Source organism: Schistocerca gregaria, chromosome 1, assembly GCF_023897955.1.
Source record: "Schistocerca gregaria isolate iqSchGreg1 chromosome 1, iqSchGreg1.2, whole genome shotgun sequence".
Classification (NCBI taxonomy): Eukaryota; Metazoa; Arthropoda; class Insecta; order Orthoptera; family Acrididae; genus Schistocerca; species Schistocerca gregaria.
In genome coordinates this window covers 522,499,614-522,518,901 of record NC_064920.1, presented here as the reverse complement: position 1 = coordinate 522,518,901, position 19,288 = coordinate 522,499,614, and the positions used below count along the sequence as shown (strand labels likewise).

The following is a 19,288-nucleotide window of genomic DNA, read 5'->3' as shown; positions in this document are numbered from 1 at the left end:
CAGAGTAACATATATTTCACTTTCTTACAATGTTAGGCACATCCTTGACTAGGCTGGTATTACATGAACTAACATGTTAAAGTGTTCTTACTTTCTTTTTCTTACCTTTAACTCCCATTTCTTTTGATGTTTACATCTATATTACTCAGGTCACATTATTGTGTATGGCAGATGGTTCTTCAAGTATCACAATAGTTTTCTCCTTTCGTGTTGATTCCTAAATGATGTGCAAATAGAATAACTCTGGATAAAACTCCTCATATGCCCAGATATCTATGATGCTATTAATGGAGCATATGGTCTCAAAACTTTAGGAGTAAACCTCCCTGGAACACAGATTGCCGCTCTTGTAGTTTCTGTCACCAGTGTTGGGTGAGCATTTCCATGATGTTTACGAAAGGCACCTGTGATGACACTTGACGCTCTTCTTTGGTTATTTTCTCTCTCTCTCTCTCTCTCTCTTCCATTAATCTTATCTGCTAATTGTCACAGACTGAAGAACAATGTTCAAGAATCAATCAACATCTTCTGAAAATTTTCAAACAGAAATCTGATTTTTCTGCCCTTAGTTTTACAGCTTTGTTCCACTATGGTTGTATACTCCTAGACATTTTTTTACTGTTTAGATTTCCAATTACTTAAAGCCATTCATGTAACCTAACAATAATGAGTCTTTCTATCTCTCTGCATAGAACACATCATAATTGTTTACATTAAGAGCAAGGATAACTACAGATCCTGCACAAAGCATTAATCTTCTGTAGATATTTCTGCATTTTGTGGCAACTTTATACAGTTGCACCTTCTCTATATGTAGGCAAACAACCTCAAGGAACTTTCAACATTATCCTCCAGATTGTGTATATATAGACTGTGAATAAGATTAGCCCTACACACTCAGCTGCAATGTACTCCCAACAACACATTTTTTTCTTTCTGCTTCCACAAGCATGTCTTCAACTCATATATACCTTGATAGTCCTCAGATAATAATTTAAGAATTGAAACTTTCTGGTTAGAGCACTACTATAAATACGCACATGAGATATTGTAGTTACGGTATTTATGAAGAATGAGAGTTTATATTCTGGTACATGTCACAAAATTTTGACAGTACTTAACAAAATCTTGCTGGTCAGTAATCAAAATAGGTTTTTTTAAAAACATGAATAAATAGGTGACAGCTTTTAAAAGACTTATAGGTAACACTTATTCTTTTCTATTAACTTTTGATGCTCTTCAGGTGATGAGTTACATTGACAGCATTATCAAAAAGAAAGTTGCTACTCACCATATAGCAGAGATGCTGAGTTCCAGATAGGCACAACAAAAAGACTGTCACAGATAAGCTTTCGGCCAACAAGGCCTTTGTTGAAAATAGATGACACACACACACACACACACACACACACACACACACACACACACACACACACACACACACACCACAAACACAATTCACACACACGACTTCATTGAAAGTGTGAAACAGAAAAGAACTTTCCAAATCTTACTCTTTAATACCCGCAGACAACAGTGGCCACATGTGTGGGAGTTGTGCTTTTGTGAATGTGTGTTTTTTCTATGTCAGATAAAGGGCTTAGGCCAATAGCTGAATATTTATAGAATTCTTTTTCATTTACCTGTCTGGGACTCAATGCCTCCCTGATGTGGTGAGAAGCAAGCTAGCCTTTCCACAATATTGTTATTCCATCCTGCATTTTCCATTGTTAGATGGAAAATTCTAATGTTGTTGACATTTACAAATCAAACAATGACTTCCAATTTAGATGGAGAGGGTGACAGGGGAATCACTTCTGAATTCATATTCTGCAATCACTATGTCATTAAAGCTTACTATCCAGTTCATCAATGACATATTATAAATAAATTAAAAAGAACTTTTGATATCAGATACACAGAAATTTGGACAAAATAAATTCAGTTGTTACAAAACACACCTCCTTGCAAGAAAAGTTGTGCAAAAATTCCGAGCAGATTTATCATCTCACTATCTACATTATGTAAAAACAGATCAAACTCTGAAATAAACATACCTTTGATTTCATTTTTGCCATTATTTCAACTATGTTTGTCTCCTGAGAGGAAGGTTTTCTTCCTGGTCTCGGAGCATTTATTCTTTTCACTTGTTCCAAATATTTCTCATACTAAACAAAAACAAAAGAATAAGTAAAAATTTGCAAAAAAATATAAAACTATACTAAATAGCAACAGGACTCATATTTTAAAGGAAATGTGTTCAACAGGATTAAGTGCGGCCACTGTGTTTTTCACACATAAATCTTATTTCCCAAGATTATTGGAAAGCCTTTAAGTAAGATGGCATCATTATCTTGAATAATTATTTTATTCCTCAGTCTATACAAAATTTATAAATAACAGTCCAAAATATTACTCCTATGTCTTGGAGCAACGGCTGTCCCTTATAGAAGTCAGTAGTGCACAAGGCACCCTGATAGGAAGACTTTACCAAAATGAGATTACCAGCAGCCTTGTCTCAGCCCATTTCAGTGTTACTGGACAAAAGGTAACATTTGCCTGTTACTTTACATGCCATTTGAAATTGAGAAACACTGGCTGAAGAGAAATAGCATCTCAAATAAGAAAGAACACACACACACAGAGAGAGAAAGACCCCCCCCCCCCCCCTCCATCGCAGATATTAGTTTTATTGTGCATAGCTAACAGATTGAGTGTAAATTTCAATCACCACGTTATATCAAAAAGGGACTGGTTGGGTACGTCTTTTAAAACATGATAATTGTTTTTTAATTTGATATAAAAAATTTCCTCAATAGGTCCATATGCTTCTGAAGAAGACAATTTTACAATTGTTGAAACCAAAGTCACCGTTTTTTAAAAAAAAAAAAAAAAAACTTTATATCTGCAACTGTTTTGCTGATTTTCTCAAATAATTCATTTATTACAGAGATATTCCTCTGTAACAGAAATTATTTTCCAGTGCTAAATATTAAAAGAATAAACAATGTACTTCCATTTAAGATAATTCCTGCAATCTTCAAAAGGTTTTGGTGAAAGCAAAAAATTTCAGTTTCAATAACAATATCCTACAGTGAGTGTAAAAAAAAAAAAGAAAATATAAAATTTCTGATAGTTTTTCATTTAATAATGGGGCTTTTTCATTCTATAATTTAGAAATATTCAATTCTTATTTACTGGGAATCTGGGATAGAAATGGAAATATTGTCTACTTTTATACTAAGGTATTAATCATAAGAAAGTCTTTAACAGTGTAATTTGTATGTTAAACATGAACAAAACTCACCAGTCAGTTACTTTTTAGAAAATTTGGTATGAAAATAGTTGACAACTAATAAACGCGGTCAAAATTTTTATGAAAGCTACTGCGAATCATAACACAAATTGGTGTACTATTCAAAAGAGAAATATTCTATCAATAAAGTCATGAATAATTTCTACAGTTACTCAGTATATATACCAAGCATTTTTGTTGGATAAAAACATTATAATGAAATTTTTCTAACTTTAACTTAGCAAGATGTTTCAAAATAGAATCTGAAACTATTGACTTCAACATACCACTTTCAATGGCAAAATTTGACAGTCCACCCAACTGTTTTGAAGAAAGTTTTGATCTAAGGCATGTCTTTATCAATGAAAAACTCCTTTCACCAACAGCTACAGGTCAAAACTTCATTGTTTGGTTCCTTCCCACTGATGTACATTCAGCACCATAACTTAATACAGTCCCAGGAGCTATTAGATTAGATTAGTTTTTCATTCCATAGATCAGTGCTTAGGAGATCCTTGTGGATGTGGAACATGTCATAATTTCTTTTAGCTGAAATAACAATTCTAATAGTATGAGTATATACAATACATCATTTGTTTCTATTAAAAAAATCATCAATGGAGTAGAAGGAGTTGGCCACTAGTAAGTCTTTCAGGCTACTTTTAAACTGATCTTTACTTGTAACTAAATTTTTTATGTTTGCTGGCAAATTATTGAAGATGAGTGTTCTTCAGTAGTGGACCCCTTTTTGAACTAAAGTAACTGCTTTTAAGTCCTTGTGCAGATCACTATTGTTCCTGGTATTGTATGTATGAACTGAGCTGTTTGTTGGAAAAAGAGATATGTTATTTAGGACAAATTTCATTAAGGAGTAAATATACTGAGAGGCATTAGTTAGCATGCGTAGTTCTTTGAAGAGGTTTCTACAGGACGACCGTGAATTTACTCCACAAATAATACGTATTACACGCTTTTGGACTCTGAAAACTTTTGTTTGACTTGAAGAGTTACCCCAAAATATTATACCATGTGACATTATGGAATGAAAGTAGGCAAAGTATGCAAGCTTTTTCATTTTTATGTCCCCTATGTCTGCTAACACAATTGCAAATACAGATTTGTTAAGGCATTTCTGCAGTTCTGTAGTGTGCTCCTCCCAACTGAATTTATTATCCAGTTGTAATCCCAGGAATTTAAGACTGTCAACCTCTTCTATCTGCTCTTCTTCATACTTTATGCATATGCTGGGTGGAAACCTCTTACAGGTTCTGAATTGCATATAGTGAGTCTTTTTGAAGTTTAATGTCAGTGAGTTGGCTTTAAACCATTTGTTAATAACCATGAAATTAGCAGATCTTTCTAGAACTACACTCGACATACTATTTATTGCAATACTTGTGTCATCTGCAAACAAAATGAACTCTGCTTCTGGCAGTGTAACTGATGAGAGATCATTAATGTACACAAGAAGAAGCAATGGCTGTAATATGGATCCTTGTGGGGACACTACATGTAATTTCTTCACATTCTGATGATGACTGATGACTTAATTCACTAGTCCCTTGCTCTGACACCCTCTGTTTCCTGTTAGCAAGGTATGACTTGAACCATTTTGTAGCACTGGCCATGGCAGCATAGAATTCTAATTTATTTAAAAGGATGTTGTGGTTCACACAATCAAATGCCTTTGACAAATCACAGAAAATACCTGCTGCTTGTAATTTGTTATTTAATGAATTAAGTACATTTTCACTGTAGGTATAAATAGCCTTCTCGATATCAGAACCTTTCAGAAATCCAAACTGTATTCTTGATAATATGCTATTTGTGGTCAGATGGCTGAGAAGCTGCATGTACATTACTTTTTCTAAAATTTTTGAGAATGCTGGCAAAAGTGAAATCGGTCTGTAGTTTGATGGCATCTCTTTATCCCCTTTCTTGAATAGAGGCTTAACATCTGCATATTTTAGCCAGTCAGGAAATGTCCCAGTTATAATCGACTGGTTACACAAGTAACTTAGAATTTTACTAAACTCACAAGAACATGCCTTAATTATCTTCGTTGATATTTCATCATAACCACTAGAATGCTTTGTTTTTAAAGATTTTATTATGCAAGTTATTTCTTTTGGTGAAGTGAGTGACATATTCATGTACCTGAAGCTATTTGTAAATGCTAGTTTCAGATATTCAAAGGCATTATTTACTGATCCTGCCAATCACATTCTATCAGTAATGGATATAAAGTACTTGTTAAATAGATTTCCCACACTATGCCCATCGGTTACTAATGTATCATCTACCCTTAATGCTATTTGCTCCTGTTCCTTTCTAGTTCTTCCCAGTCTCCTCTTTCACTATATCCCATTTGGTTTTTATTATGTTCCCTGACATTGCTATCTTCTTCTTGTAGTGCATTTGTTTACATATAAGAATTACTTTCTTTAATATTTTACAGTATTCCTTGTATTTAGCTAAATCATCAGCATTGGAGCTATTCTTGGTCGACAAATACATTTTCCTTTTTTATTACAGGAAATCTTTATTCCTTGTGTAATCCATGGTTTTATTATAGCCTTCTGTTTAATTTGAGTAACTTTTAGAGGAAAACAGTTTTCAAACATGTTACTGACATTGTTTATAAATGTGTTACAATTACTAACAAAGAGATAGAGGGGCTGGCCAGTACTTACCTCAGCTCAGTACAGCCGATAGAAACACAAAAAACAACCGAAAATTTAAGTTCCTAGCTTTCGGAATAAATGTTCCTTCATCAGGGAGGAGAGAGGGGAAAGAAAGAGAAGAAGGGAAAGTGGATTTAGTTACTCACAACCCAGGTTATGAAGCAACAGGGAAAGGAAAACAGGGAAGGTAGCAAGGATGGAGGCATGGTTGTCAGAGGGAAGCCAAAGATCTTCCCTTTCTTTCCCCTCTCTCCTCCCTGATGTAGGAACATTTATTCCGAAAGCTAGGAACTTAAATTTTCGGTTGTTTTTTGTGTTTCTATCAGCTGTACTGAGCTGAGGAAAGTACTGGCCAGCCCCTCTATCTCTTTGTTAGTAATTGTTTCACATCTTTATATGAGATTTTCCATTAATTAGTTAGATCACCTATATGGTCCACATTCTTTATAAATGTGTTATATTTTTCATTCATGTCATGAGCACTATAGATATCTTTCCAGTTCATATCTTTGAGCAGTTTTCTAAAAATATTCAATTTTTGGTTGATTGACTACTCTCTTGTATTCAGATTTAGCAGTCTTGATAATCTGCTTAGAATTTACATCTAAAACAAGGAGGTGCATGTCATGATCTGATAGTCATTTATTACAGGTTTTATGATATGATTTTTTTCCCTTGATTTCTCTATAAAAATGTTATCAATGGTTGTCCTTGAGTATTTAGAGATCCTAGTTGGAAAGTTTACAGTGTGAGTTAGATTGAAAGACAACATTACTAACTGCAGTAAATGTTTACTGGAGATTGCATTAGAAAATCTGTATTAAAGTCACCAGCAATCAAAATTTCTTTGTTTCTTCCTTTTAAATAAACCAAAAGAGCTTGTAGATGATTTATGAATAGATTATAATTTCCTGCAGGTGCTCGGTAAATAGTTACTATTATATAGGATCTGTTATGGAGCTCTACTGCTGTTGCTCATTATTCTAGATGCTGCTCTAAACAGAATTTATTAATGTCAATGTTCTTGAATTTATGACAGTTTTTAATAAATGTGGCAACTCCTCTGACATCCATATCTACTCTGCAGAAGTAGGAAGCTAGCTTAAATCCTGAAATGTCTAACATATCTATACCAGTGATAACTTGATGTTCAGCGGGGCAGATTATGTCAATTTGGTTTGATGAATTCATTTCATCAATACAAGTGAGTAGTTCATCAACTTTATTTCTGAGTCACAGAATGTTTTGGTGTAATAAAGATAACCGATACTGCATAGTAATGGGATTATAACTGCTTTGGTGAAGATGAACTGGCAGTTTCTGATTACTTTCTATTAAACATTTTTTAAATGGACACTGTATGCTAAAATCTGACTCCTGTTCAACTGTTTTCTCAAACTGAGTGTGTCTGCCAATCTCTCTTAAAACTCGTTTTCATCTCCCTTCTCTATCTTAAAAAAGGCATCCCTCTGACACCTGTGACCACTGGCATTTTACCACTTGTGACAGTGTCCCCCTTAAGTTTTCTGCAATCAACCCAGACAGTTTTCCCTTCCCTTTCCTTTTCAGGTGAAGGCCATGCCTAGTGTAGTCCCACCTATCAATAGCATCCAGACGAATCAAACCAATATGGGACCCTATACCCATCCTAAGCGACCACTCCAACTCTTAAGTTCACCCTCCCGATGGAAGAGTTCAAATGAGGCCGATTGTGGCGTCTCAACACACACACACAAATCCCACACTCATATGCTTCATTGCTAATGCCATCTTCACCAGGTCACTCTCTATTTCCCAAACCACCCACTATAACCATGGCATCCTCCTTTGTGAAATCCTTGCAGAAAGAACCTACATCCTCTGTTACCTGACCCAGATCTGCACTAGGCTTGAAAAAGTTTGTGACCTGGTACTCTTGACCTAGATTTTTCTGCAGTAGTTGGCCGACACCTCTACCATGGGACCTACCTAACAACAGAACTTTCTTTCTCTTTACATATTTTCCTACCTTTTTCAAGTCCTTGAAAGCTTGTTGTGCCCTTTCTACAGCTTCAGCTACATGAGGCTCATCCGATTCTGACTGAGGCAACAAGTCAAATCTATTTTTCAAGATTTATGACAAAGCTGTCTGATGCTCTCCTTTGCCTGTTCCTCCTATTACTTGTTGCCACTTCCCACCTCTGTTCAACCTTCTCCCTCTTTAACCTGTCCAGATCCTCCCTTGCCTTGTGTAAGTCAGCTTGAAGAGCTGCAATTTTCCCTTCCTGTTCCAGTATTTTCCTACCTCTACTGCAGATCCTACAATATCACTGGTAAGCCTCATTTATGTCCCCGTTTCCCACGCCACTACATTCGCCCCAACGAAAGAAACTACAGCACCCACCACACCACACCTCCGGAACTAACGATCCTACGGCATGTCACACACTTCTCACTCATGGTAAAAACAGAAATCTTATAAACTGATTTAAGTACTGACTAAAACGTAAACAAATGACCCTAGAAACTCTTCAGGCACATATAAATAAATTGAAAGAGTACTGAATAAAAAAACTGGTGATTACATATAAGTTTAAGTCACTGTTTACTTACGATACGCGTGTGAAATTAAGCCTAAAATCCGTGCTATAGGCGTGAGAAGGAAAATAAACTTCTTACTCCATTTAATCTTCTTTAACACTTCACTAACACTTCCACTAATGTAACAACACTTACAGTACATTTATACCAACTGGAAATGTTTACCTATAAGTTTAATTCACTGCTTACTTGCATGCACAGGATAGAGTAGCATGGAGAGCTAGTACTTTTAGTTGATTTTCAATACCACCTGACCGCAAACCTCTGGACTTTTCTGCCTGGCATCATTTCAAAAATAAAGTGTCTAATACTCCCATTGATATGGTTGGGCAGTGAATTCTTCCATTTTGACAGGATGTACAAGATGATCTGCAGATATTCAAAAGAATCCATAACTCCCTGCACAGACAAGTGCAGTGTGGGTGACAAAAGATACAAGTGTACAGTAAAATGTAACATGTAATATGCTGAAGTAGTATAGTATTTCTTTTTAAGGTAGGCCCTGAGTGAAATCTGAGAGGAATTAAATGAGGGATAATCAAAATTTGAAATATATGTGTACTTACTTATACAGAATTCATACTAAAATCAATAGTGGAACATAACCACATACTTGCAATTGGCTAGGAAATGGCATGTTTGTGGACACATGTTTACTGGAACCTTTTTGCTTCTACCATCATATACTTCTAACTGTGTCAGTTCTTGCTGCTACTTACGATACATTCTGTATACAATTTTGCACTTTGGCACCTCTGGTGCCTCTTAGCTTCGTGTCCCAAGTAGCCACTTGTGTCAGTAGGGTGTTCAACCAGTCCTGGCTTGAGGACATAGGAAAAGTCACTCAGAACCCTACATCAAGGGAGACTTCCTTGGAATCAATCATAAATTTTTATTAGAGCAAAATAAATTTACTGAATGTGAATAAGTTGGTGTCAGCTGTATAATGTGCAGGTGCTCTCCCTGTTGGTGAAATATGGGACTTGAGCCTGGATTTTTCACATATCACGAGCGGTCACCTTAGCATTAGGCTATCCCTACAAGTCCAACAGACCAACCCAACCTTCCAAATGTCACACTGTATACAACCCCATACCACATACAGTCTCTTACTTACTACACGATAATTCATAGGTCTTATTCTCACGAATGTGGGAATACAAAATTACGCTGTGAGCATTCAGTGATGAAAGTACAAGATTATGGAACGGCGATGTACACAATGGAAGTTTGACTGGTCCAGGAGGTGTGGACCAATAGTGTAATGATAAGGTGACCTTTTGTGATAAATGGGAAATCTGTGTTCAAGTCCTGGTTTGACACAAATTTTCATAAGACACCAACAGGAAGAAGATTTGTACCTAATAAAGCTGGCATCAAGTTCTTCACATTCACTGAATTTAGTTTGATATAATTGTGAAAAGTTGTCACCAATGTAAATATAATAAATTTTTATGTCTTGCTGCATGTTTCCATCTGCAGCTGTTTGGTAAGTAGATTTTCCTGTCCACATTATCACCTATAAGTAGGTGCATATCTAGAACTATCATGTCTCACAGTTCCAAATTTCAAATTGATGCTTCAATTCTCAAGGGAAAAACACCAAAAATGGAGTAATTTATATACAGTGTGTCCTACAAAGGGGTTTACACTACTTTAACTTTAAAAATTGTAGAGGTATTGATGATAATCTGACTCAATTGCAGTTATATAGTGCACCCATGAATAGTGTGTGTAGTCATTCATTTGTTTTTCTTTTGTCTATTTTAAGTTGCCAGTTACAACAAGTAAATAGCAAGATGGCTGGAAACGTGTCTTTGGAGCAAAGAAAGTGGATTTTGAAGAGTTTCTGGAAATGTGAATACATGACGGAAGTGCCAACACAATTGCAGGCAGAGTTTGATACTGTGCCATCATTATGTCAAACAATAATGAAATTAAATGACAAATCTGAGAGGGAAGGAGTTGTTCACAACTAAAGAAGGGATGATGTGGCACTGATTTTTCAATCAGTAGCATGTGAAAGAGGGATGGACACAGTGACACAAGTTTTCACAAGGTCTCTATAGAAAGCCATATAGCAAGTTGCATGTGAATTGGCATATTTAAAAGCAAGAAAAGTGGAAAGCCTACCTTCCCAGATCACTTCATACAATGAATGAGGATGGTCCACGTAGGTGAATTGATTTGTGATCATGAACAGGAGACTCTTGTCATTGTTTGGTGCGATGAGGTGTCATTTAAATTGAATGCAACCATCAATCACCATAACTATGTGTACTGGGCTTGAGAGAGAATCCCTGCGTTATTGAAGAACAAGCTGTTAATCTTCCTGTTTTGTCAGAGTGGTGTGGTATATCTGTCAGAGGACTTGTAGGGCCATTCTTTTTTGTAGGAACAGTGACAGGTGTTAATCACTTTACATGTTGTAGGAGTGAACTGGGTCAGCTGTTCGCCAACTCCGTAAAGGTGAGGATTGATTTTTTAAATTTTTTAACAAGGCTGTGGACACTCGTGTCACCACTGTGACATGCAGGCAATTCCTGGATGAAACATTTGTTGCAAGATGGATACGCTGATGAGGAAGTATTGTGTTTCCACCCAGATCTCCTGACCTAACACCACTAGATATCTTCCTTTGGGGGATCTCTGAAGGATACTGTCTACAACACAAAGCCACATCTGCTGAATGACATAAGAGAAGCAAATGTTACTGCCAGTAAACCCATTCCAATGGCAATGACTACACATGTGTGTCTATCACTTCTGCAGTGTTGCATTGTACTGTTGCCAACAGAGGACATTTTCAACATCTTCAACAGTAAAACATCATCAGTAATGCTTAGCCATTTATGTGACTTAAAAATTCATAGTTCTTGTTATTTTTGTTCTAGTTATTGAAGTTCAAACAGTGTAAACGCCTTTATTGGGTACCCTGTATAATGGGATGACATTATCAAAAGAATTTTCCACAGTGAAAAGTTTTTGCAGAAAAGTGTATAGACTTATCAGGGGCTGACATACCTGATCTTAACACATATGTTACTTCTACCTAGTGATCCTCACTTGGGAACTGTCAAGTCTTTTTGTGTGATTTTAGGCTTCCCTGGTGTATGAATATTTTGCAATGTTTTTAAGTATTCAGTTGGTAGCATTATCCAACTGACTTGTTGCCATTTTCAGCCAGTCTTCCACTGGCGCCACTTTATATACCCACTCCCCTACCTCCCACTACCGATCATCAGCCTGTGGCTTACTCCACTGTCAAAGTGGTGGGTAGAAGTGTGCTGGTGGGATCTGAGCCACAGTCCTCAATCTGTGTGCTGTCAACCAGGGTGTATAAAACCTGAGACAACTGAGAAATTTGGAAAACCCTAGAAATTCTTTTCATCCATGAGAAAACCAGGTAAAACCTGGGAATTTTTTAGAATTCTGGGAATTTTTCATTGTTGTAGTTTTCAGTTAAAAATTTTGTGATTTTGACTGATAAAAGCTGATATTCTAACAAAGAATTTTACTTTAGCCCCCTCCTGCAGAATAATACTGCAGCAATAGAACAAACAAGGGAAAGAAAACCAAAATAAACTTACATTGCAAAGGAAATGTGCCATTTCCAACAACAAATGACAGTGCACACACAAGCACCTGCCAACACTAAAATGTGTCAAAGGCTTTAGGATGAAGACTATGCAATACTTCATAACAACAAACTGCTTCCGACGACCATGACATCACAATGGTTTGCATTAGGTTTGTTTGAGCAGTTGCCAGTGGGCTCATGTGCATGCACAGTTGATTCGCGTATGAGCAGAACCTGCTCCTGCTTATGGCTACTTGGAGTACAGCTGTCAGCTGTATCAGCAGTAGCAACAAGCAGTCAGACACAGCTGGAAAAATTCTTCTGGCGTGTCCAAGCTGTCAGATTCGTGAATGTGCAGAGCAGTCTAAGTAGCAGTGAAGAGGACGGCAGTCTCCCCATGACCCGTGTTTAGGTTTAGTGGTTTTGCTGTTTCTTCTTCATTTACAACTCTCATGTCAAATGAAATGGATTTCTGTGGTCAAGAGCTACCAAGTGAATTGAAATACAGTCATATAATTACAAAAGGCTGAAATGTTTTTAGTTTTAGTTTCCTTATTTTATTTTACTTTCAAGTTTTTGGCAGTCAAGCATTTATTGTCTTACAGAATAATGAAGTTATTTTTGTCGTTTGATAAAGAAATTTGCCTATTATTAATATTTTCTGCAGAGACAGTCAATTTATTTTAAATGAAGCATTTTATTCTACAGTACTGGCTAGTGTCAACTGTTCGCTAGATTACAAGTGCCCATTTTTATCCCCTGGCATGTACGGCGTTATGCTATAATAAAGAAAAACATTTGCAGCCTGCAAACCACACTGAAAAGCTTAATATCAGGTTGGGGCCTACTTCTTTGTGAATCTGGACATACGAATGTGCACTTTCTGCCATATCTTATATTCACTGGTTTCAAAGCACCCAGTGAACATATATCTGTCTTAGTTGCTCAACACCTGCAACCTGTAGTACAAAGACTTCCCTCCTATATTAAAGATACCAACCCTTTCCTAGATCATCTGAAATCCATGACCATCCCATTCCCAACACACACCTTGCTTGTCACCATTGATGCCATCTCCCTCTATACCAACATCACCCACATACCTGGTCTGTCTGCTACTGAACATTTCCTCAGTCTAAGCCCACCTGATTCCAACTCTATGACATCCTACTTGCTCTCCTTAATTAACTTTATACTTATCAACAATTACTTCACCTTCAAGGGGCAGACATACAGATCAGGGTTATGGCCATCGGAACAAGGATGGCTCCTTCCTACGCCAATCTTTTCATGGGTCACTTGGAGGGGGCTTTCCTGGGTTCCATAAGCTTTCAGCCCCTAGTTTTGTTTAGATACATAGATGACATCTTTGCCATCTGGTCTCATGGTGATGCTGACCTTTTAAAATTCCTGCATTCTCTAAATACCACTCAGAGTTAAATTTCACATTGTCCTATTCTGAATCCCATGCCACTTTCTTTGATGTTGATCTCATCATCACCAATGGCCAGCTACACACTTCCACACACATCAATCCTACTAATAAACAACATTACTTACATTTTGACAGTTTCCATCCTTTATATGTCAAACATTCCCTCTCATACAGCCTTGGCATTCGAGGCAAAAATATTTCTTCACATGCAAACTGTTTACATAAATACATCACCATTCTTACTTCAGCCTTCATTTGATGTAATTATTCCAATGGCCTACTTCAAAAGCAAATCTCCTGGACCATCACATCCAATCCTGGTACTGCTGACCACTCCAAAAACCAACTTCAGAGCATACCACTTCTCACCAAGTATTAGCCTAGTGCTGAATTTATCAATCAGTTATTTCAACAATGTCATGACTTCTAAAAACATGCCAATAATGAGATCCATTCTGTCTGAGATTTTGCCCATCACACCTAGAATAGCTTTTCGTTGCCCTTCCAAATCTCTGCAATATCCTTGTCACACCCTATGTTCCTTCTGCACCCATCTCCCTGCCCTACAGCTCCTACCCCTGTGACTGTCCCTGCTGCAAGACTTGCCCTATCCACCCTCCTAGCACCACATATTCCACCCCTGTAACTGGCAAAACATATACCATCAAAGGGAGAGCCACCTGTGAAACGACACATTTCATATACCAGCTGATATGTAAACTCTGTTTGGCCTTCTAAATTGGCATGACTATCACCCAGTTATCAGTCAGGATGAATAGGCAGAGGCAGAGCCAGAGGATGTACATACACTAGACACAATATCCTGTTGCAGAGCATGCTGTACAATGTGTCATGACCTCAGTGCCTGTTTCACCACATGTGTCATCTGGATTCTTTCCCCAGACATTAGTTTCTCAGAAGTCCACAGGTGTGAATTAGCACTACAACATGTCCTTGGTTCTTGCCACCCACCTGGTCTTAATTTATATTAATTCCTTCAGCCTCAGCATTTATTCACAGTAACTACTCTTTTCTGCACTCTGTTTTAGTTTCCTACGTTTTCATTTTCTGACTTGTCTATTTTTCGGCATTCCCCCTCTCACCTCGGTTACATACAGTACACTTAGCTTTTCACTCTTATTAACTCATGTATGCTGTTTTAGTAGTAATCTCTGTCTTGCATATTATTCTGTCTTCCACCTTTAAGCTCTTACATTTTCAAATCTCATCTGGTGCAGTCCCCAAGATTCAGTCCTTCTTTCTCATCTCATCCGGTAAGTCTCCCTTGACCCAAGGTTCTGGGTGACTTTTCTGAACTGTACTACTTTCCTTGAACCTATCCAGTCCTTTTCCTTCACACCTCTTACTTCCCCTTCAATTCTTCTGCCAGAAGAAGGATCCACTTGTAAAAGTTAAATCCTTTTGTGTGTGTGTTTCCCTGCCTCCGCTTGTTGAGCACATTTTTTATTTATTCATTTATATTAGATTATCAATAATTGATTATTTTTGTTTTTATATTTTACAAAAGATAGTTTGATTTGGTTATTTCAGCAGGGTGACAAAGAAGGCCAGAAGACATTCCAGTCTATTCCAAAGTTTACCTAACTTCTCCACTTTGTTGATCATCTTAACAACGTAGTGGTACTTTCAGTATGATTTTTGGCTCTCAAGGCAAATTACTATTTTGAAATGTTCTTAAATATTCAGTTGGATGGCATCATCCAAATGGTATGACATTTTAGCAAACTGACTTGTTGCCATCTTCAAGAGGTTCTCATGACTGACTGTCTAATGTTTAACACTGACTTATATGCCCCTTCTGCATCCTTCTGGTGTTGAACATGGCCCAGCTGCACATGAGTACAGCTACACTGCTAAGACGGCAGGGGCAGTGAGCTGGCATGATCCAAGTCTAGATCCTCAGTCTGTATGCTACAGCTGTCAAGCTCAAAATAGTCAAAAATAGGACTTAGAAAGATTATAATACATGAAAGATTTGCCTTCAGTTTTCTTAATGAAAATAATGAATAATCACAGTTTTTAAACCTAGTCTACTCATTACTTAATGGAAAAGAGATGTAACCTACTAGTGTAGCCTCACATATTGCTAGGTATGTTTAATAAGTAGCAAACAAGTTCAACTGTTCTGTGGGTGCAATACATGTAGGCTCTTCAGACCAGAACATTCTTATAATACATGTACTATTACTTCATGATAACATGATAAACCACCAACAACAAATCTCACTCCATAATCCAGAAACTATATTGACAAGTATATTCCACAATGGATACACTGAAAAAAATAATATTCCTAGTTTCCTTTATCACTGGCAGAAAGAAAACTGGAATAATGCGCTTCAGCCTCATTTTGTACATGAAAGGTTTGCAGTTACAGATAGACCCACCATTATTAATTCAGATTTAATTTTCCACTCACAAAGAAAAATAGTCATGCCCAAAAATAAAAGCCCTTGGATTAAAAATACCATTATAACAATATTATGAAAGGATAGTTTATACCCACCATATTGCAGAGGTACAGAGTCACAGACAAGCACAATGAAAAGACTGTCAGAAAGCAAACTTTTGGCCAACAAGGCCTTCATCGGAAATAGACAACACAGACACATGCCCACTGACACAAATACCACTCACACACACATGACCAAAGTCTCTGACTGCTGGGGCTACACTGTGAGCACCAGCACACGATGGGAGAAGCAACCAGCTGTTGGGGGTAAGGAGGAGACTGGGGAGGGGTGTCCCGACTGTACCTAGCTGCCCTACTTTCTATTTACCTTGCTCCTGTATGCTTCCACAAGCAGCACTTTACCACCCCCCACCCCTACCCTGCTATCCCTCCCCTCCCAGGCCTTCTCCTTACCCCCAACACCCAGTGGCTTCTCCCATCATGCGCTGGTCCTTGCAGTCTAGTCTGAGAAACCAGAGACTGTGTCATATGTGTGTAATTAGCGTTTGCATGTGTGTGTGTGTGTGTGTGTGTGTGTGTGTGTGTGTGTGTGTGTGTGTGTGTGTGTGTGTGTGTGTGTTTGTTTGTGTGTTTGTGTCGTCTATTTCTGGTAAAGGCCTTGTTGGCCAAAAGCTTAGTTTCTGACAGTCCATTTGTTGTGCCTATCTGCAACTCAGCATCTTCACTATATGGTGAGTATCAACAATCTTCCCATATATTCCATCCTGGATTTCCCACTGTTTAAAATACCATTATAATATCATAAAAATGAATCAGATTAGTGCACATAATCATTAAGACAGGTACAGGCAATCTTACTTAAGGGAGTAAAAACTTATTTGTAATAAATATAACATTGTTGTTGTTGTGGTCTTCAGTCCAGAGACTGGTTTGATGCAGCTCTCCATGCTACTCCATCCTGTGCAACCTTCTTCATCTCTATGTACCTACTACAACCTACATCCTTCTGAATCTGTTTAGTGTATTCACCTCTTGGTCTACCTCTACAATTTTTATCCTCCATGATTCTGTCCATTACTAAATTGATGATCCCTTGGTGCCTCAGAATGTGTCCTACCAACCTGTCCCATCTTTTGGTCAGGTTGTGCCACAATTTCCTCTTCTCCCCAATTCTATTCATTAGTTACATGATTTACCCATCAATATTCAACATTCTTCTGTAGTGCCACATTTCAAAAGCTTCTCAAAAAATGTTTCAAATGGCTCTGAGCACTACAGGACTTAACATATGAGGTCATCAGTCCCCTAGAAATCAGAACTACTTGAACCTAACTAACCTAAGGACATCACACACATCCATGCCCTAGGCATGATTTGAACCTGCAACCATAGAAGTTGCGCGGTTCCTGACTGAAGCACCTAGAACCGCTCAGCTACCACGGCTGGCTCGAAAGCTTCTAATCTCTACTTGTCTAAACTATTTACCACCCATGTTTCACTTCCATACATGGCTACACTCCATACAAATACTTTCAGAAATGACTTTCTGACGGTTAAATCTATACTCGATGTTAACAAATTTCTCTTCTTCAGAAACGTTTTCCTTGCCATTGCCAGTCTACATTTTATATCCTCTCTACTTTGACCATCATCAGTTATTTTGCTCCCCAAGTAGCAAAACACTCCTTCTAGTTTAAGTGTCTCATTTCCTGATCTAATTCTCTCTGCATCACCTGATTTCATTCGATCACATTCCATTGTCCTTGTTTTGCTTTTATTGGTGCTCATCTCATATCCTTCTTTCTAGGCACTGTTCATTCCATTCAAGTGCTCTTCCATGTCCTTTGCTGTCTCTGACGGAATTATGATGCCATCGGCAAACCTCAAGTTTTTATATTTTATAACATTGGGGATAGGCTTCAACCCTGTCTCACACCCTTGTCAACCACTACTTCCCTTTCACGCCCCTCAACTCTTATAACTGCCATCTGGTTACTGTACAAATTGTAAATAGCCTTTTGCTCCCACCTTCAGAATTTTAAAGAGAGAATTCCATTCAACATTGTCAAAAGCTTTTTCGAAGTCTACAAATTCTAGAAATGTAGATTTGCCTTTCCTTAATCTATCTTCTAAGATAAGTCATACCGTCAGTATTGCCTTGCATGTTCCAACATTTCTACCGAATCCAAACTGATCTTTCCCATGTCAGGCTTCTGCCAGTTTTCCCATTCGTCTGTAAACAATTTGTGTTAGTGTTTTGCAGCCATGACTTCTTAAACTGATAGTTCGGTAATTTTCACACCTGTCGATACATGCTTTCTTTGGGATTGGAATTATTATATTCTTCTTGAAATCTGAGGGTATTTTGCCTGTCTCATACATCTTGTTCACCAGATGGTAGAGTTTTGTCATGGCTGGCTCTCTCAAGGCTATCAGTAGCTCTACTTGAATGTTGTCTGTTCCTGGAGCCTTTTTTTGACTTAGGTCTTTCAGTGCTCTGTCAGATTCTTCAGGCAGTATCATACCTCCCATCTCATCCTTGTGCCGTGTGCTTCTGCAATTTGATTCTTCCAGTGTAGTGTGTTTGATCTCTTTCGATTCGCTTTGTGGTGCGTGGGTTGGTGCGCTCTCTGGGATTCCATGCGGGAATCCGAAAGGGAGTCTCGGGCAGACAGAGAGACGAGTGGGCCTGGGCAGAGCGACACCGGAAGATCGCGGAAGTCACTTCAGCAAGTGGTGTGAGGGTGGCAGTTGCATTGGGGCCGGCCGAACAGCGGAACTGGAGGTGATGCAGTGACTCGCTGTCGTACTTTCTGTTTACGAGTTCAACCTTCCTCACACTCTGGCTACGGTCTGGTGTTATTCTGGCCATTACCTTATTAGCAGCATTTGGATTAATATTGTTAAAGGTGAGCTGTTAGTTCACTGCATCTTCATCTGGTGGAGTTACAGCGAGACTTCTTTCTGGCGTATTCTGGCTTGCGCTGCTGAGCAGTGAGTGTTCCCAAGTTGCGTGTATTTACATATGAACTGGAGTGCCTATGTGGGCGTGAGTGCTTAAATTGTTGATGAAGTGTTTCACAACATTCTTACTTGAGTGTCTTTAAATTGCATTTCAGTTTGTTTCTGAACTTATATCAGTTAAGGAACGCCCAAATTGTCACGGTAGTCAAGTAAAGTTTAAGTCTACTGTGACACCATGTTTACCTGTTGGATTAAAATTAGTTCAAACTTAACCACAGCTGGGAATAATTCAAGGCTAACTGTAATTGCCATATGT

At 37.9% G+C, this 19,288-nt stretch overlaps 1 protein-coding gene across 4 annotated transcripts in view; it reads right to left on the bottom strand.

Moving 5' to 3' along the window:
* LOC126354919 (uncharacterized) overlaps nucleotides 1–19,288 on the bottom strand; it is a 514,129-nt gene that overhangs the window by 83,756 nt on the left and 411,085 nt on the right. For all 4 annotated transcript variants that reach the window (XM_050005014.1, XM_050005024.1, XM_050005027.1 and 1 more), the window contains one exon: nucleotides 2,058–2,168. In XM_050005014.1, coding sequence (XP_049860971.1) covers nucleotides 2,058–2,168 — 111 coding nt within the window. The remainder of the gene's footprint in view (nucleotides 1–2,057; nucleotides 2,169–19,288) is intronic.